The following is a 21,022-nucleotide window of genomic DNA, read 5'->3' as shown; positions in this document are numbered from 1 at the left end:
GCAGTGGCGTGATCTTGGCTCACTGCAACCTTCGCCTCCCAGGTTCAAGCGATTCTTGTGCCTCAGCCTCTCAAGTAGCTAGGATTACAGGTGCCTGCCACCACGCCTGGCTAGTTTTTGTATTTTTAGTAGAGATGGAGTTTCACCATATTGGCCAGGCTGGTCTCGAACTCCTGACCTCAGGTGATCTGCTCACCTTGGCCTCCCAAAGTGCTGGGATTACAGGCGTAAGCCACCATGTCCAGCCGATTGTTAGCATTTTTTAGCAATAAAGTATTTTTAAATTAAGGTATGAGCATTTTTTATAGACATAATGGTATTGCACACTTACTGGACTGTAGTATAGTATAAACATAAGATATATATGCATCTGGAAAGCAAAAAATTTATATGACTTGGTTTATAATAATATTTGGTTTATTGTGATAGTCTGGAAGTGGACTGGAAATATCTCTGAGCTATGCCTGTATGTTACCTGCCCATTAGTTTCTTGGTAGCTGTCTTGGTTATCAGGTTGGAAAAAAAAGTGTATACTAAGTTTGGTACTTTCTGTGGTTTCATGCAGCCACTGAGGGTCTTGGAATGTATCCCCTGCAGATAAGGGGGAACTGCCATCATCTGCTAAAGACCACAAGAGTTTGGGCTACAGTGATGGAGCTTGAGTAAGTTATGGGAGAGTTCGGTAAAGTTGTTTTCTGTGAGGATATTTTAGAAAGTCCTAGATCTGTTATGTTGCCTCAGCAAGATAAGAGGTGTCTCATTGGGTATAAACCCAAATACCTAAAAGGGCCTAGGGAGGTAATTTAAACAAGACTGACAGCCCATTCCCAGTCTAAAGGAGTCAACATGGCTTCAGTCAGTTGCTGACATATGGGAATACAGTGTGAAAGCAAAACTGGAGGCCCATATTATTAAATTTGAAATTTCCCAGTTTTAAAATAGTGGCCATTTATTTTAAAAAGTTTAAATACTTTTTGTGTGCTAAATAATCATTAACGACGCTTCCAATACTTGCTGTTTAACTCAGTGGTCCTAAAGCAGTAAAAATAAGCAAAAAAATCACTAAAATTCATATAGCCGTTTTCACTTCCCTTCATGTTACTTAGGTATAGAGCAGTATATTTTAAGGAATTGTTCACTCAATATGTACTCAAACCAGTTGTGTTCTCTCCATCCCACTCTCCTACCACCAGCTCAGGCAACTCCACATCTTCAAGAAAACAAAGTATAGTTCCAGCCTCACAAAAGATTGAGGACCTGGCTCTAACCTTTCTAGTTAAACCTGCTTTGTAAAAATTCACTTCCAACTTCAAGGAAGAGCTACTTCCTAAATCACTTAAACTGCTACTGTTCATTCTTCAAGGCTAGCATTACTCTGATACCAAAACTTGTTACAGACAAGCACAAAAATCAGTAACAATGGACCAATTTTATTAATTATAAATACATTTTAATCCTAAATAAAAGATTAACAAATCAAACCCAGCATGGCTTTCATTTGATCAAAAAATAATAGAACATGACAAAGCAGAGTTTATTTCAGAAATGTAAGAATGTGTTGAACACTAGGAAATCAATGAGCATAATTCATTATATAAAAGAGTCAGAGTAAAAAACAAATATAGTGATAGAGGCTAAGAGACAGTTGGTAAAATTTTGCACTCTTTCCTGATTTAACAGCATGTAGTAAAACAGGATAGAAGAAAATTTCTTTAAAGATGATAGTGTATTTTCAGAACACCAGCTAGCAGGCGCAGTGGCTCACGTCTGTAATCCCAGCACTCTGGGAGGCTGAGGCGGGTGGATCACCTGAGGTCAGGAGTTCGAGACCAACCTGGCCAACATGGTGAAACTCCATCTCTACTAAAAATACAAAATTAGCCAGGCATGATGGCATGTGCCTGTAGTCCCAGCTACCTGGGAGGCTGAGGCAGGAGAATTGCTGGAACCCAGGAGGCAGAGGTGGCAGTAAGTCCAGATTGTGCCACTGTATTCCAGCCTGGGCGACACAGCGAGACTCCATCTCAAAAAAAAAAAAAAAAAGAATACCAACTAGCACTAGCACCAAATGGGCACATGCTTGCCTTACTGCATTAAAGCTGGATATCCATTATCTTGTCCTGTAGTCTTAAACATTTTTCTGATGTTTTGACCAATGCAATAGGAAGAAAGAAACGCATTATTTGCAGGTGATAATGATTGTCTGTGTACAAATTCATAGAGATGAGCTGTCAAGCTATTAGAACTAACAAGACATTTTTTCATAGTGTGGTAGGATACAAGGTAAATAAACAAAAATCAATAGCTTTCCTAAATTACAGCAATAAGAAATATCTCACTTACAAAAAAACTATAAAATATCTAGGAACAAACTTCCCAAGGATTATGCAAACCTATGTGATTTTTTTTTTTTTTACAGATGCTGATGCAGATCTGAAAAAAAATTGTTAATGCGTCTAAAGATACAGAAAACAAGTATTTCTGAATGGAAAGACCCATGATATTGAAAATTTTGAAAAAGAAGAGAATTAGGAGAGGTTCCTTTATGAAAAGGCAAATATATTAAATATGTAATGATTATAACTGTGGCATATTTTAGGAATAAGCAGATAATTAATAGAGGAGAATGTTCAGAAACAGATATATACGTGTATGTATACCTATGTATATGTATATGCAAATTTAGGTTGTAATTAACAGTGGCACTTCAAAGTAGTGAGGAAAGAATATTCACTAAATGACATGGGGGCAACTGGTCAACCATTTGGCAAAAATAATCTCTTATTAAACTATTTTATTTCCAAGAATTAATTCCAAAAAGTAAATGGATAAATGTGAAGAAATGCCTGTTGAAGGATTTTTTTGGGATAGTGAAAAATAGAAAACCACTCAAATGTCTATTCAGTAGATTATTTCAAATGTATGTGTCTATTTGTGTGTACGTAGTATACACATAAGTTATGGAATGCCATGAGTCTACTTTAAAATATGGCCGGGTGCAAGATGGCTCACACCTGTAATCCCAGCACTTTGGGAGGCCAAGGCAGGTGGATCACCTGGGGTCAGGAGTTCGAGACTGGCCTGGCCAACACGGCGAAAACCTGTCTCTACTAAAAATACAAAAATTAGCTGGACGTGGTGGCGCACATCTGTAATCCCAGCTACTCAGGAGCCTGAGGCACGGGAATCGCTTGAACTCGGGAGGCGGAGGTTGCAGTGAGCCAAAATGGCGCCACTGCACTCCAGCCTGGGCGACAGAGCGAGGTTCTGCCTAAATAAATAAATAAAATGATGAAACAGATTTAAACTTAATGGAATGGAAGGATAGCCACATAATCTTTAAAGTGAAAAAAAAATCAGGTTCTAAATCTATAGGTATTCTTTGATTACATTTTTTTCAATGTGTAGAGGCATAGAAAAGTCCAGAAGGATCTATAATGAGCTGTTTAATTTTCATTTCCTATGGGGTAGATCCTTTGTTGCATGGAAGATTATTTCACTCTGTCAGCTCTCTTTACATCAGTAGGAATACATCCTCATGGTTTTAAACATCTTGAGGGAGCTTTCCTGACACTCTACTCTAGGTAAATATGCTCGCATAGCACTCTCTATTCACCATATTACCTATAAATCATATTGCACTTTTTAACTTTTCTAAACTACTTTTTGCTTTCTTTTCTAGATTATAAAATCTTGAGGGCAGGGATAGTATGTAAAGGTTCCCTTGTGAGCAAATAACCGTCACTTATTGAACTCTGTGTGCCAACTACTGTGCTAAATGCTTTCAATAATCTCACTCTTAGGGAGATATTACTACCATCTCCATTTTGAGGATGAAGATATTGAAAGATTATGAAGTTTCTCCCAAATGCCATTGCCAGGCCTGTGTGACTCTTGGCCGTTACACGGTGATCAATAAAAATTTGTTTCATAGGAAAGAAATACAGCCAGCCGTGGCTTTAAGATCACTGGGTGACACAGTTGGACCAGAAACCCTTTAAACTCCTTCGTCAGACACAGACTCGCAAGCCCCGCCCAGGACGACCGCCCGCGCGCGTACGGATAAGCGTGCAGGGGCGGGGCGAGCTTGTGGGAGTGGGGCGGAGACAGATCTGACTGGCCAACGTCGGGCGGAAGTCGGGAGGTTGGGTGGTCTGTAAACGCTGGCTTGTGACAGGGAGGGGGAGAAGGAAGGCCTTCGTAAGGGTTGCATCTCCGTCCCTTCGCTCTCGGGGACCCGCGGGAAAAAAAAAATCCAACACCCAGGCCCCGCGGCTAGCCCCTTCCCACAGGCTCTCTCCGCTCGATTTTGTCATCGTTATGTGGGAAGCGAATCCAGTGAGTAGCCGGGCGGGACGGGGCGGGCCCAGGGGGCGGGGTTGATGAGAGAGGGGTGGGAGGGGGTCACCGGAACTGCTTCCCCGCGCTCGCTTCAGTCTGGGTGTTGAGTTCCGGGACCGGAGTTCCCGGGCCTTTTGGCTTCTGCAGTCTGTAGCTTTTTAAGCAGTGGAAGTGCCTCGGTGGATTCTCCAATGCTTTATTGTTTTCTTGTTACAATTATTTATTTCACTTCCCGTGATGTTTCAGCCTCATCCCTTCACCATTTGTTGTTGTTGTTGTTGTTGTTTTTGAGACGGAGTCTCGCACTGTTGTCCAGGCTGGAGTGCAGTGGCGTGATCTTGGCCCACCGCAACCTCCGTCTCCCGGGTTAAAGCGATTGTCGTGCCTCAGCCTCCCGACTGCCTTCACTGTTTCTTGAAACTTTGTGTTTTGCTTTCTAATTGGAGTAACTGGCCTTGGAACCTGTAGTCAGTCATTTGCCTCAGGTTTACCTGCCAGTCCCACCAGTCTAAAGCAAGGGAATTGGGACCCCCTTGTCTTGAATGGGCCTAAGAGGAGCCATCAGTTCTCCTTTTCCCTTCTTGGTGGACAGTCGTTTAAAACTTGGAGTATGGACTGTATGTTCTTAGATGTTTTCGTTCGGTGGACAAAGTGATCTGGAGCATTTCAACTGCAAGTCTGCCTTCTTCCTTGGCTGACTGGTATTTTCATTATGACTTCATGTGTCTTTGTCTACTTTGCTTTTATACATTTATTTATTTAAAGTGCAACGTAGGGGCAGAAAAGTTTAGTACCTTTCCTCACCACCCATTGTAAGGATCACAGCCACCACTCCTTAAAACAGAAGATAGATTAACAAGGTAAAAGCAGAGCAAATCTAATCAAAGTTTTACACCACCAGGCACTTCAGAGACCAGGGAGATCTCTATTTTTATGCGTAGGACCCATGAAGAATAGACAGACAACTGTGTAAAAATGTGATTGGTCAAAGGATATACTCTAATGTTAATAAACTGAGGAAGGAAACCCAGCAAGGTCTGTTTGTTCAGATTCTTCTTGGCCTCTCTGTGTATCATTTCTTCCTCCTACGGAGGAGGAAGGACCCTTCTGGAATGAGGGTCTTAGCGACCTACTATCAGGCAAGGTAGGTTAGAGAATTTCTTTATGGCCAGTTCCTACAGAGAATGGCAGGGAAGCTTAATAGTTCCAGTTTTTATGGCTTGCTTTGTAGGAGAGGGATCCTAGTTTCTATCACTCACCTTGGGGAAGAATTCTGGTTTCTGTAACTCACTTCTGGGACGAAAGATGGGCAGGAGACAGAAGGGCAAGAGATCAGAGGGAGAGACTGCTTCCGAGGCTGCTTCTGAGGCCTTCCAATCTCTTTTAGTTCAAAGTATTCAGCATGCCAAAGTGTCATACTTCGGGGTAGTATTTTCTGAGCCCCAACACAACCCTCAGAGAGTGGGATCTATTTGCCCAGAGTATTCTTCTGTTGTTATGGTTGAAACTGCCTGGTAAGGTGGTAGATGTATGGTATTTAAAACTTAGGAGTTGACTGGAAAAATGGCAGAATCACATTTCAGCAAGTTGTTGGACTAAATACAGTCGTGCGCCTCTTAGCAATGGGGATATGTTCTGAGGAGTTCGTTGCTGGGTGATTTTTTTCATTGTGCCAACATCATAGAGTGTACTTTCATAAGCCTGCTACACACCTAAGGCTATATGGAATAGCCTATTGCTCTTAACCTAGAAATCTGTACAGCATAGTATTGCACTGAATACTGTAGGCATTTGTAACACAATGGAAAGTATTTATGTATCTAAACATAGAAAAGATACAGTAAAATAAAGTGTTACAATCTTTGGGACCACTGTTGTATATGCGATCCATGGTTGACTGAAAGCTTTTATGCAATGCATAATTGTATATGAAACATAAGAAACTACTCCTATGCTGAGATAACTGCGTAAATTTACTTTAATAACCCCTAATTTCCATATTTGCAATAATTTCCTATAATCAGTATTCTTCCCCTCTCATTTCTGGAATGTATTTCCAGATAAGTTAGAAAGTTTATCAGTACATCTCCCTATGTTTTTAAGTTAAGTTTTTATCCAGTAGAAACTAGTCTGTTGGTCTGGATTTGGTAGTTGCACATTATGGTTCCTTCTTGTGCATCATATAACAATAGTCATCATCTTAGTATTTTCGATTCATACGTATAATACTCTCTTCAAGCTGCATTAGGGGAAAGTAATTACTTGTATTTGGTTTTAGCAAAAATAATTTAGAATAATGAGAATGTGCTCTCTGCTTATATATTCAGTTTCACTATCTGTCATCAACAACCTTCATTTTGTATTTATATCTTTATGTAGCTATTATTCCATTTTTGTTATCAGTCCTTCTTAATTTTTCCATAACAAACCCTTTAGCCACCCAAGTATATGTCTTACTCAAGGTTTTAAATCTTTCACTATATTGTAAGATCCACAAGAACAGGGGTTTTTCTCTGTTATTTTTCCTATAGTATCTTCATCTAGAGAACAGAACCTGACACATAGTAGGCACTCAATAAATATTTGTTGAATTCATGGTGGTGGTTGTACCAGCAAGGACTAAAGATAATTCTTTGCTCCTACTATGAATTTTCCCTCGTGCGTCACACATACATCAGAATTTGCTGTTGGATTATTTGTGTGTTTGTGAGAATTATAAAGGCATTAATGAATGTCTTCTATACTTGATTTGTTATATCATTATCTCATTTCTTTGTAAGCCATGGGTTTTCTTTGAAATCACCTGTGTGATTTTGCTAATTTCAGCAGAGCAGGCTGACTTTTGTTAAAAGTGGGGAATCCTCCACAGATCATCTCACATTCTTCTTTTGCCACCCAAATAAGACATATTTGTCTTATTGCTACTGTATTTTATTACTACTAATAGTTTTTCTTCCTATAAGCATATGAATGATCAGTAAGCGCAATTTGATTTTAAAAATCAACATTCTATGTGTGGGTTTCTCTAGTAATTTGTTAGTTTATTTTAGTTTCGCTTTCCTGGTTTCACTTACCACAATTTAACTTACCAGAAGTCAGCTGCGGTCTGAAAATATGAAATGGAAAATTCCAGAAATGAACAATTAATAACTTTTAAGTTGCATACTGTACTGTGTAGTGTGATAAAATCTCATGCCATTGTGCTCCATCCTGCCTGGGGCCACGAATCATCCCTTTGTCCAGCATATCCACACTGCATATACTCTACCTGCCTGCTGGTCATATAATAACATGTAATGTCACTCACTTATTTATTGAGCACCTATTATAAGCTAGTTAGTGCGAAGTCCCAGGGTTTACATTGGTGAACAGAACAGACTAGGCTCCAGCCTTTATGGGTTTGCAGTCTGGTGCAGGCAGGCAGATATTAAACAAATAATTATGCAAATACATTTAATTTAAATTGTGATAAAAAGATATGAAAGAAAAAGAGTACTATGACAATGTAGGGGGAGCTAATACTAGACTGGGCAATCAGGAAAGGCCACCCTGTGAAAGTAACTTTTATAGAGATCTGAAGGAATGAGCAAGCGTTAGCCAGGTAAAGGTTGGCTGGAAGGTGGGGAGAGCTGTTCAGACAGCAGAGATAGTGTGAGCAAAGATCCTGAGACAGAAAGGAGCTTGGTGCTTGAGAAAAAGAGAGAAGCCTATGTGGCTGGGACACAGTGCACCAGAAGACAAGCCCAGGAGGTAGGAACCAGGCCATGCATGGATTTGTGGCACATGTTTAGGATTTTGAACTTTATCCTTAGAGGAGTGGTAACACATTGAAGGAAGTGTCATGAACATATTTATGTTTTAAAAAAGATTACTCTGGCTGCTGTGTGGAAAATGAGTTTATGTATTAGAAAATATGGTAGACATAATAATGGCCTCCTAAAGATATCCACATTTTAATACCCAGAATCTGTAAATATGTTGTTACATGGCAAAAGGGAGGTAATTAGCTAATCGACTGACCTTAAGACAAAGAGATTACCTTGGATTATCCAGGGGGGCCCCAAAGTAATCACAGGGGTCCTTAAAAGTAGAACATGGGGACAAAAGACATGGAGTGACTATGGAAGAACGGTCAAAGAGATACAACATGGCTGACTTTGGAGATGAGGGAAGGAGGTCACAAGCCAAGGTATGTGGGTAGCTTCTAGAAGCTTGAAAAACCACGGAAATAGATTCTCTCATACAACCTTTAGAAGGGAATCAAACTCACCTTGATTTTAGCCCATTGAGACGCATGTAAGATTTCTTCAGAAATGTAAGAAAATAAATTAGTGTTGTTTTTAAGCCACTGCATTTGTGGTAATTTGTTCTAGCAGCAAAAGAAAATACTGAGGGGGATAAGGGGCTGTAGGAAGACTAATTAGGAGGTTATAGTGTAGTCCAGGGTAGAGACGAAGGTGACTTAGACTATGTGGGGAAACTGTGAAGTCACCTGTGAAGGTGACTACTAAGTGGGGAGAGAGAAGATCAATTCAAGCTGCATCTTAGATGATGACTTAGCTTTCTGGCATGGGCAGCCAGGAATAAGATGTTTTCACTGAGCCATATGGGAGATAACAGGAGTTCGGTTCTGGACTCACTATGTTTAATGTGCCTATGCAGCATCAGGTAGTAAAGTGTGGAAGGCAGTTGGTTAGGGAGGTAAGTCTGGAGCTCAGAGAAGAAGGCTGGGCTGGAAATTGAAATTTGAGCCTCAGTGTCTATAGATAGTCTGTCACCCAAGCTGGAGTGCAGTGGCATGATCTCGGCTAACTGCAACCTCTGCCTCCTGGGTTCAAGTGATTCTCGTGCCTCAGCCTCCTGAGTAGCTAGAACTACACGTGTGCACCACCACACCTGGCTAATTTTTGTATTTTAGTAGAGACAGGGTTTCACTGTGTTGGCCAGGCTGGTCTTAAGCTCCTGGACTCAAGTGATCCACCCGCCTAGGCCTCCCAAAGTGGTGGGATTGCAGGCGTGAACCACCGTGCCTGGCCCCCAATAAAACAGTATTTTAGAAATTAATGTTTTTATTATCATTGAGAAGGATGATTTTTTTTTTTTGCAGCTTCTTACAAAGTACTTATATCTAATTTGATAATAGATAGTTTGAGATGTAGGTTAGACCACACTTTGATTACTCTGTATGTCTACTAAATTAGGAAATGTTGTGCCACAATTATAGATTGTCAGGAATTGCAACTTGTGTTTGCTGGCGCTGTCAGATGTTTTGGAATATCAAGGTCAAATACAGACTGAAAAATTATCAGAAGATTTCTCCCTGAAGATTATATCTTGTGCTCTTTCAGTTGCGTTACTGAGAAGCCTATAATATTAGGGTGAATGTTTCAACCAGCCTGAATGTTTGGAAGATAGTAACAAATGGATTCTTAAGTCATTTTTTGACTTCTTCAGTATCTGGAAAGTATTTTCCCATGTTTTGTTTTAACATTTAGTCATGTTCTTTATACGCACAATAGTGTAATCAGTCTCACTCTGAGAAGTGAAGAAAACCATCAGGTTTTGGGAAGGAATCACATCCTAACAATTGAGCCATTTGCAACATAGCTTGCTGACTTTGAAAAATATGGTATTTTATTCTCAGCATTAAAAATCAGGGTATTTTGGCCCTGAAGTAGTAGGTTCACGCTATTTAAAATTATAGATATATCTCTGCTCTACTCCACTTAAGCAAGCCTCTAGAAAACATAGAATTACTTTTTGGTATTGTCAGCATTATGAAGAATTTTTTTGTTTTTTAAAATCTCATCCCTCATTTCAGAAACTTGTCAGCACCTTTTTCCTTGACAGCCAGCAAACTTGCGTGGGAAGAATAATCTTGCAAACGCTGCCATTTCCTTCTGCAACATCTGAGAGCGCATACTCTGAATAGTCAATATTTGATGATGTTTAATTTCCATTATTTCCTTCAACACTCAGTTATAATCAGGAGGCATATTGTTGACTCCTGTTTCATATAAAGAATCTTTTAGTAATATAACAGTGTATGTTTTTGCTATTTGTATACTTCATGCTCTGTCAATTTTGAATGTGTTGCACCTTTTTCAACTTATGTCATAGCTCACAAAAGTATCATTGTCTAAATAAAAACTGTCTTCCCTGTACTATAAGTTTTCACTGATATGTAGAACAAAAAGTTGTTGAGTACTTTTACCTTATATACTGTATATGTGTCAAGGACTGATTTATATTTTCTCCACAGGTAGTTTGTCCAATTGTAAAACAGAATATATGCTAAAACACTCACATGACAGTAATTGCTCTTCTATATTGTGTTGCATGATAATATATGACATCCAGTAGAATCATTTAATAAATAATTTTGGTCAATAGCTTGTTTCTTCTCAGGCATTAAATTTGAATTGACTAGCTTCTCAGCAGTATCAAGAATTTTTTACCTGTTTTAGCTGAGGAATGCATCTTTTCTCTTGGTTTCTTCTTTGTCCTTATTAACAAAGCAAATGGACTTTGTGCTTTGCGTGAAAATAATCTGAAAGTTTACTTGAGTTTTATACTACTATATTTAAGTAAATGCTAACTATGGCTGATATGAATGTATCAACAGAGAGTGAATATAATGGGATATTATAGTGAATGGTAACTTTAAAGAAAATAAAGTGATTTTTGTGCAAATTATTAATCTTACATTTCAACTTTTCAAAATGTATGTAGACAAATTTATTTCATTACTTTGCCCCTGAAAATGCCTGTGAAATATCTCATAATCCCTGAGGACCGTCTTTTGAAGATTCTGAGAGAAAACAAGAAGGGCTAGGACTGAGCCATGAGAAACTCTAAAAGTTACAAGCTGAGGAGAAGTCAAAGTGCAAAGGAGACTGAGAATTTATGAACAAAAAAATAAGATGATCTGGAGAGTGTCATGTCATAGAAACCAAGAGAAGAGTTATTCAGGACAGAGGATAAACTGTGAAATGTTACCATGAGATAAGTAAGATGAGGACTGAAAAGAGCATAGGATTTAGTAATGTGAAGCTCATTAGACATCCTAGGAAGTGTCTTTTGTTTGTTTGTTTGTTTTTAAGTGATGATGGGTGGGAAAGATTGGATCAGAAGCTAGAAAAGTTAAATTGGAGTGGGTGTTAGCATAGAAACTGAAGAAATAAACATAGTGTGTAGACAAAGAGTTACAGTTAATAAGCCACCAAAGGAGACAAGATGAAATCCTAAAAGCACTCAGTCTGAAAGAAGATAGAAAAAAAAGAAAAACAGAGCAAAGAACAGGTGGGACCAAAAAAAAAAAAAGCAAATAACAAGACGTAAACTTAAAGCTAACCATATCAATAATCATACTACATGTAAATGGATCAAACACCCCAATTAAAATACAGAGATTTTCAGATTGGATTAAAAAAACAAGACCCAAGTATAAGTTGTCTGTAAGAAATACACTTTGAATAAAAAGACATGAATAGAATAAAACTAAATAGAGAAAGATACACAGTGCTAACACTAATGAAGAGAAAGTGTGAGTGGTTTATTGTTGTTAAGGTAGATTTCAGAGATAATGATATTATCAAGGATAAAGAATGTCATTTCTTAATGATAAAGAGATCAGTTAACCAGAAACAATCCTAGATATTTTAGACATCCAATATTAGAGCTTTAAAATACATGAAACAAAATTAATAGAATAGCAATAAGAAATAGAAAGATACCCAGTTAACTGGAGATTTCAGTAGTTTTCTCCAAATAATTGATGGAATGAGCAGATAGAAAATGAGCAACAGTATAACAAACTTGAACACCACTGTCAACTAACTTGATCTGCTTGGCATTTATGGAACAATTCACCCATCAACAGCTGAATACATGGGTTTTATTTTTTTCCAACTACATAGAGAACGTGTAAAAATATATGCCATATTCTGGCCCATAAAACATATCTCAGTACATTTGAAAGAATTGAAGTCAAGCAAGATGTACTTTCTGACCTAAATGGAACTAAGTTAGAAACCAGTAACAGAAAGATTGTAAAATTCCCAAACATTTGGTAAATAAATAACACTTTAAGGTAACCCATGGATTAAAGAAATGAAAAGAGAAAATAGAAAGTATGAAAACAACATATCAAATTTGTAGGATGGTGCCAAAGCAGTACTTAGAGGGAAATTTGTAGCTAAATTAATGGCTGTATTGGAAAAGAAGAAATGTTACAAATCAATAATCACAGCTTTCTAAGAAACTGGAAAAAGAAGGTTAAACAGGAGCAAGGAAATAAAGGTTAGAGTGGAAATCACTACAACAGAAAACAACAGTGAAGATCAATGAAACCGAAAGCTAGTTCTTTGAGAACATCAAGACTATTAATAAATTTCTAGCCCAGCAGATCAGGAGAAAAAGAAGACACAAATTACCAATATTAAGAACGAGAGAGGTAACATCACTACATATTCTAAAGACATTAAAAGGATAATAAAGGAATGTTATGAACAACTTTATATCAAGCAGTATGACAACTTAGATCAAATGGACATATTCCTAGAGAGATACAAACTGCTAAAGCTCACTGAAGAAACGGATAACACAAATAGTCCAACATCTGTTAAATAATTTGAATTTGCAGAAAAAAATCATTCTAAAAGAAAATTCTAGGTCCAGATGGTTTCAGTGGTGAATTCTACCAAATATTTAAGGAAGAAATAATACTAATTAACACAGTTTTAGAAAATGGAAGAAGAGGTAATACTTCACAACTCATTTCATAAGGCTGTCAGACCCTTATTTCAAAACCCATCATAGAAAAACTACAGACCAATATCCTGCATGAACATACATGCACAATTTTAAACAGAATTTTAGCAACTCAAATCTAACATATATAAAAGGATTAATACATCATGACCAACTGATGTTTATTCCAAGAATGCAAGGTTTAATATTTGAACAGCAATCAATGTAATTCACCAGGTAAACAAACTAAAATGAAAAACTATGTAGTGATTCCAGTACATGCAGAAAAAGCCTTTGACAAAATCGAATATCAATTCCTGATTAAAATTCTCAGCAACCTAGGAATAGAAAGGAACTTGCCCAACCTGATGGACGGTATGTGGAAGGGGGTTAACGCAACAGGCTGGGGTTGTTGAAACCTTGCCCATTCTTAAGCTTGTTTCCATGACTGTCCTTTGCTCACCTCCAGGGAACTAAGCTCTTGAAATTTTTTGTCTTAATAGTGTATTTGCATGCCTGAGTCTTTGAGCCGTGCTATACCAGTTTGTCCAGATTGTTTATACTAGCAATGCAGTTTACGGTGAAGACCTGCCTTCCCTCTGGGAATCTGGAGCTTCAGTAACAGGTCAGTCACACAGGTGCTGTTATATTTACATGACTGATACCCAGTAAAAGCCCTGTACACTTTGGCTCAAATGAACTTCCTTGGTTGGTAACACTTTGCACATATTGTCACACATAGTTGGGAGAATGAAGTGTGTTCCATGTGACTGCACTGGGAAGGGACACTTGGAACCTTGTATGTGGTTTCTTCTAGACTTCACCCCATGTGCGTTTCCCCTTTGCTGATTTTACTCTATGTTCTTTCACTGTAATAAAGTGTAACCATGAGTAGAGCAACTTTTGAGTCTTGTGAGTCCTAGCAAATCATCAACCCTGAGGGTTGTCTTAGGGACCCCTGACACAAAGGGCATCTTCAGAATGCCTTTATCTAACAACTTAATGGTGAAAGACTGACTACTTTCTCCCTAAGATCAAGAACAAGGCAATGATGTCCATTCTTTATTCAGTATTCTACTAGAGGTTCTAAGGAAAAAGGCAAGAAAGGAAAAAAGAGGCATCTAAATCTTAGAAGCAAGAAGTAAAGCTGTCTTTATTCAGATGACATGATGCCTATGTAAAAATCTAATGGAATCTTTAAAAAGCTCTTAGAACTAATAAATGAGTTTCATAAGGTTGCTAGATATGGAATTCATATACAAAAATCAATGTATCTCTATACAGTAGCAACATATAATCAGAAATTGACTTTTAAAATGCAATTCCACTTACAGTACTATCAAAAATATGAAATAAGCCTGAAAGTAGCATAAAAGATTTGCAAGATCTGTACGTTGAAACCTACAAAACATTCTTGAAAAAATTAAGACCTAAATAAGTCAAAAGATATAATTTATTCATGGGTTGGAATACTCAATATTGTTAAGATGCCAATTTTCTCCAGACAGATTGATAATTCAGTGCAATCCCAGTAAAAGAAATCAAAGGACCTAGAATAGCCAAAGCAATTCTGAAAAAGAAGAACAAGTTTGGAGAGCTAATGCTACCTGATTTAATGATTCAATGTGAAGCAACAATAATCAAAACAGTGTAGTATTGGCATCAAGTTAGGGAATTTAATTAATGGAATGGAATAGAATAAAAAATAGGGCCACAAACAAATGATTTTTTAATAAAGGTACGATTCAGTGGGAAAAGGACAGTTGTTTTAACTAATGATGCTGAAACAATTGGATACCCATATGCAGAAAAATGAACATCACTCTGTACTTTGCTATACTATAAAAATTATATATATAGTATATAAAATATACTAATAAAATATATAGTATAGAAAAATTTATAAACTATAAAATTTACTAAAAATGGATCATAGACCTAAATGCAGAATCTAAAACTACAAATTTCCAGGCGAAAAAAATACATATATTTATTTTTTTGAAAAAGACAGAGTCATGCTTGGTTGCCTAGGCTGTAGTGCAGTGGTGTGATCGTAGCTCATTGTGACATTGAACTCCGGGGCTCAAGCAATCCTCTTGCCTGTCTCCCAAGTAGCTGGGACTACAGGTGCATGCTACCATGCCCAGCTAATTTTTAAATTTTTTGTAGAGATGGGGTTTTGCTATGTTCCCCAGGCTAGTCTCAAACTACTGACTTCAAGTGATCTAGTCTAAAATTCCTGGTCTCAATCTTCTGGGTGCAGCCTCCCAAAGTGCTGTGATTACAGGGATGAGCCACTACGCCTGGCTGAGAAAAATCTTTTTCAAATTTTAAAATTTGTATTTCTCTAATGACTAATGATGTTGAACATCTTTTCATGTATTTTCCATCTGCTTGTTTTTTTGTTTGTGGTTTCTGCTAGCATTGGTTAGGTACGGAGTCTCGCTCCATCACCCAGGTTGGAGTGCAGTGGTGCTATCTCATCTTACTGCAAGCTCCGCCTCCTGGGTTCACGCCATTCTCCTGTCTCAGCCTCCCGAGTAGCTGGGACTATAGGCACCCTCCACCACGCCTGGCTAATTTTTTTGTATTTTTGGTAGAGACGGGGTTTCACCGTGTTAGCCAGGATGGTCTCAATCTCCTGACCTTGTGATCCGCCTGCCTCGGCCTCCCAAAGTACTGGGATTACAGGCGTGAGCCACCACGCCTGGCCACAAAGATTCTTTTTAGCTACAATACCAGAACTATGATCGATGAAAAAAAAAAAGCGATAAAACAGACTTTATCAAAATTAAAAACTTCTGCTGTTGAAAACATGCTTCTAGGAGAATGAAAAGATAAGCCACAGATGGGAGAAAGTATTTAAAAAGCATATATCTGATAAATGACTTGTACATAGAATATATTAAGAACTCTGAAATCTCAAGAGAAGGAACTCAATTTTTTAAAGTGAGCTAAAGATATGAATAGACACTGCACCAAAGAAGATAAGCAGATGGAAAATAACAACATGAAAAGATGTTCAACATCCTTATTCTTTAGGGAAATGGAAAACAGAACCACAATACTGCCCATCTATCAGATTGGCAAAAATTAAGAAAAGCCTTAATGCCATTTATGAGGACTTTGCCTTCATGATCTAATCACCTCCCAAAGGCCCCATTTTCATATCACATTAGGAGTTAGAATTTCAACATAATAATTTGGCAAGGACACAAACGTTTAGTCTATAACATTCTGGCTCTGGCCCTTCCCTCCACAAAAAATTTGTGTCTTCCTTGCATGCAAATTACATTCATTTTATCCCAATCACCCCAGAGTCTTAACTGATACCAGCATCAACTTTAAAGTCCAACATCTCATCTAAATATTATCTAAATCAGATGCAGTTGAGCCCAAGGTATGATTCATCCTGAGGCAAATTCTCCTCCAGCTGTGACCCTGTGAAACCAAATATGTGCTTCCAAAATGCCATGGTGGTCTGAGTTTGGTGGCTTGTGCCTGTAATCCCAGCTACCTGGCAGGCTGAGGTGGGAGGATTACTTGAGGCCAGGAGTTGAAGACCAGCCTGAGCAACATGGCAAGACTCTGTCTCTGAAAAAATTGAAAAATTAATTAGCCAGGCGTGGTGTCATGTGCTTGTAGTCCCAGCTCCTCAGGAAGCTGAAGCACAAGGATCACTTGATACTAGGAGTTCGAGGTTGCAGTGAGCTATGATGTGTCACTGCACTTTAGCCTGGACAAGACTAAAGTGCAAGACAACAGAGCAAGACCCTGTCTCTCTAAAAAAATTAAAAAGTTAAAAAATATAGTGGTGTGCTAGTCATAGGGTAGACATTCCATTCTGAAAGGGAGAAAAAGGAAGGAAGAAAGGGGTGACAGGTCCCGAGCAAGTTCCATGAAATCTTAAGGCTACAAAATGAATGATTGGCTTGATGCTCTGCCTTCCAGAGAAGTGGAAGTGCTGCCTTCTGGACCCTCTGATGGGGTTGTTCACAATCCCTGGGCTTTGAGAGGTCCAGCCCTCATGAGCCATCTGGCCTATTGAAAGCAAGGCAGTGGTCCCTTCTTTTGTTGAACCAAGGAAGCATCCCGGATGATCTCTGAATTGCTTTTAGGGTCCTTCCTTGTCTTAAAGAAGAGCACACATTTGCAGCTGAATTGCTCTATGGTCCCATCCTGAAAAATCCAAGAAGTCTACCAACCCTCCTTCATTTATTCCCATCTACTATTTTTTCATTTCAAATTGGCAGTTGTCCTGCTGGGGCGGTCCACATCCATACTAATCTTATCAAATGATCATTTGGCCACAACCTTAGTGTTGTCCTCTGAACAGACTTTCTCATACTTTTCAATATGGGTAGGTTGAGAATTTTCTGCATCTTTAAGTACTGGTTCTTTTTTGCTTAACAATTCTGTCTTTAAGTCATTCTCTCTTCTTGCGTTTTATTTAAGCAGTCAGGAGGACCCAGGCCACTCCTTCAGCAAATTGTTTAGAGGTTTCCTCAGTCAAATATCCAATTTCATCACTTGCAAATGCATGTTATCTTTATAACTGTTATATCTTTATGTTGGAGTAACCCTTTTATCATGATAAAATGACCCTACTTTTTATAGTAACACTTTTTGGTTTGAAGTCTATTTTGCCTGGCATTTGTATAGCCACTCCAGCTTTTTTATGACTGTTGTTTGCATGGTATTTTTTATTTATCCTTCTACTTTCCACCTATTTGTATCTTTGAATCTAAAGTGTATTTCTGTGGACAGCATATAGCTGGATTTCAAAAAAATCTATTCTGAAAAATCTACGTTTTGATTGGATTAGTTTACTCACATTTAATCCTATTATTTAATTGCATGTTATATTATTATTTACATCTGCCTTTTTTTTTTTTTTTTAGCAGAGTCTCACTCTGTCACCCAGGCTGGAGGGCAGTGGTGCAATCTCAGCTCACTGCAACCTCTGCCTCCTGGTTCAAGCGATTCCCCTGCCTCAGCCTCCCAAGTAGCTGGGACTACAGGCGTGTGCCACCATGCCTGGCTAATTTTTTGTATTTTAGTAGAGACGGGGTTTCACCGTGTTGGTCAAGATGGTCTCGATCTCCTGACCTTGTGATCCGCCCGCCTCGGCCTCGCAAAGTGCTAGGATTACATTCGTGAGCCACCGCACCGGCCTATATCTGCCATTTTACTTTTTGTTTTCTATTTAATTATTTTCAAATGTTGGAATATTCACATCTATATAATAATGTATGTTGGAGATAGTACCCAAGTCTAAACATGAATTTATTTGTTTCATATATGCCTTTTACACACAGTTCAAAGGTAATTTTATATAATATTTTTCTTTTTTTTTTTTTTTGAGATGGAGTCTTGCTCTGTTGCCCAGGCTCGAGTGCAATGACATGATCTCGGCTCACTGTGACCCCCCACCTCCTGGGTTCAAATGATCCTCCTGCCTCAGCCTCCCAAGTAACTGGGATTACAGGCGCCTACCACCACACCTGGCTAATTTTTGTATTTTTTTTTTTAAATAGAGATGGAGTTTCACCATGTTGGCCAGGCTGGTCTTGAACTCCTGACCTCAAGTGATCCACACACCTGGGCCTCCCAGGGTGCTGGGATTACAGGCGTGAGCCACCGCACCCAGCCTGAATATTCATACATAAATTCTTAACAGTAAAAAGTATGACATACGTTTAATACAGTGAAAAAATAATGTGTTCAGGATAACTAAGCAGTGCAATAGCATCACCAAAATACCTTTATCAGATGTTAAACAACAGCAACAGCAAACAGTGGCAAGCTTTGTCTCCACCTATGATGCTGTGTTTTGATGAAAATGTTCCTATACACTGTATTTTTTGACTTTAGGTAAAACATCAGAAGCGATTGAGGGACCAAGTAGTGGCTCCTATGGGGCGAGGAAGCATTTTGCTGGATGGCTTTTAAAAATGTTTCCTTTAGAGTCATCTACCTTATTAACAATGGTTTTTGTCTTAGAAATCTTTCTTTGATGTTATAAATTGACATGAATTCTTGTTTGGTATGAATGCACACTGCTCCAGACCTTTAGTAATCTCATCACATGTTTTCATCATGTTATCTACAGCCACTTTCTCTGCATTGTTAATGTTATCTTCATCACTGTTATCAAATCACCTTGATTCAGAACCATTTTAATTATTTCACCATTGATACTGAATGAACAACTGGAGCCTCATTATCAATATTAGAAACATCTTTGATATTCACTTCTTCCAGCTTACCGATAGACTCTGGAGGTACGTTTTTTGCATATGTCAGGAGGTTATATATCTTTTTTGTTTTCCTTCGTATGATATACAGAGTCCTTCGAAATCACCAATTGTTCATCATCAACACTGAACATAGTCTTAGGCCAGGTTGTGTCAGGCACGACTATGTCTTCAGTCATTGTTTTCCGAGTGTTGGCAACTGCATTTGTGGCATCCTCCATGCTAAACTACTTTTGAAAACTTTCTACACCCTTATCTCTGTTCACTGTTGCTAGCATGCTATTCAAGAATATATTTTTATATTTACCCTTTATTGATCTAAGGATATCCTGGTCACGTGGCTTAATTAATGAAGTCACATTTCGGGGAAAGTACATGTTATAAACATTATTTTTTATGGGAATTTCAGCTGGAGGATGAGCAGAACAGTTGTCAAGGAATAACAAAATCTTACAGTCTAGCTTCACTGCAGTAAGCATGAGCCACTAGTACAAAATGTTTGTGACATAGTCAGAAAAGAGGTTTCTGGTGATACATGCCTTTTCTTTTCCTTTTTTTTTTTTTTAGCATAATAATGGACTGGTAAGAAATTCACTCCTTGAATACAGTGAGGATGTGAGGTTTTGCCTGTCAAAGCAAGTTTACACTTATATGTGTATTAGCACATCCCAGCACAGTTATTCTGTCTTTGGCATCCTTAATTCCTGTAAAGGCTGTCTCAGCAGCTGTAATTGGTGTCTTTCTAGGATAATAATGTCAAAACAGTGATGTTTCATTGGCATTATAGACTTGTTCTAGTGTCAGATGTTTATCAGCAATGACCTTGGCAAACTCATCAATGAATTTCTCTGTTGCTTCATGATCACCGTGTTTTATCCCTACATGTCTTTAAAAATTTAATGCTGTATCTTTTTTTTTTTTATTATTATTATACTTTAAGTTCCAGGGTACATGTGCACAACGTACAGGTTTGTTTCATATGTATACATGTGCCATGTTGGTTTGCTGCCCCCATTAACTCGTCATTTACATTAGGTATTTCTCCTAATGCTATCCCTCCCCCAGCCCCCCACCCCCTGACAGGCCCTGGTGTGTGATGTTCCCTGCCCTGTGTCCAGGTGTTTTCATTGTTCAATCCCACTTATGAGTGAGAACGTGCAGTGTTTGGTTTTCTGTCCTTGCAATAGTTTGCTCAGAATGATGGTTTCCAGCTTCATCCATATCCCTGCAAAGGACATGAACTCATCCCTTTTTATGGCTGCATAGTATTCCGTGGTGTATATGTGCCACATTTTCTTAATCCAGTCTATCATTGATGGACATTTGGGTTGGTTCCAAGTCTTTGCTATTGTGAATAGTGCCACAGTAAACATATGTGTGCATGTGTCTTATAGTAGCATGATTTATAATCCTTTGGGTATATACCCAGGAATGCAATCACTGGGTCAAATAGTATTTCTAGTTCTAGATCCTTGAGGAATCGCCACACTGTCTTCCATCTTCCACAATGGTTGAACTAGTTTACACTCCCACCAATAGTGTAAAAGTGTTCCTGTTTCTCCACATCCTCTCCAGCACCTGTTGTTTCCTGACTTTTTAATGATTGCCATTCTAACTGGTGTGAGATGGTATCTCATTGTGGTTTTGTTTTGGATTTCTCTGATGACCAGTGA

At 38.4% G+C, this 21,022-nt stretch overlaps 1 protein-coding gene across 6 annotated transcripts in view; it reads left to right on the top strand.

Moving 5' to 3' along the window:
- Window positions 1-4,091: 4,091 nt before the first annotated feature.
- PARP11 (poly(ADP-ribose) polymerase family member 11) overlaps window positions 4,092-21,022 on the top strand; it is a 64,477-nt gene continuing 47,546 nt past the window's right edge. For 2 of the 6 annotated variants that reach the window (XM_055357821.2, XM_019039435.4), the window contains exons 1-2: window positions 4,419-5,201; window positions 13,596-13,717. Coding sequence is in view for 1 of the 6 variants with exons in the window: in XM_004052522.5 (XP_004052570.1) it covers window positions 4,321-4,338 (18 nt within the window). In the remaining 5 variants the exon portion in view is untranslated. Of the gene's footprint in view, window positions 4,339-4,418; window positions 5,202-13,595; window positions 13,718-18,658; window positions 19,377-21,022 lie in introns of those variants that run through there. The other 4 variants (XM_019039434.4, XM_004052522.5, XM_055357820.2 and 1 more) reach the window with 4 other exon arrangements.

Source organism: Gorilla gorilla, chromosome 10 (assembly GCF_029281585.2).
Source record: "Gorilla gorilla gorilla isolate KB3781 chromosome 10, NHGRI_mGorGor1-v2.1_pri, whole genome shotgun sequence".
In the NCBI taxonomy this organism is placed as follows: domain Eukaryota; kingdom Metazoa; phylum Chordata; class Mammalia; order Primates; family Hominidae; genus Gorilla; species Gorilla gorilla.
This window is presented reverse-complemented; position numbering and strand designations above follow the sequence as displayed.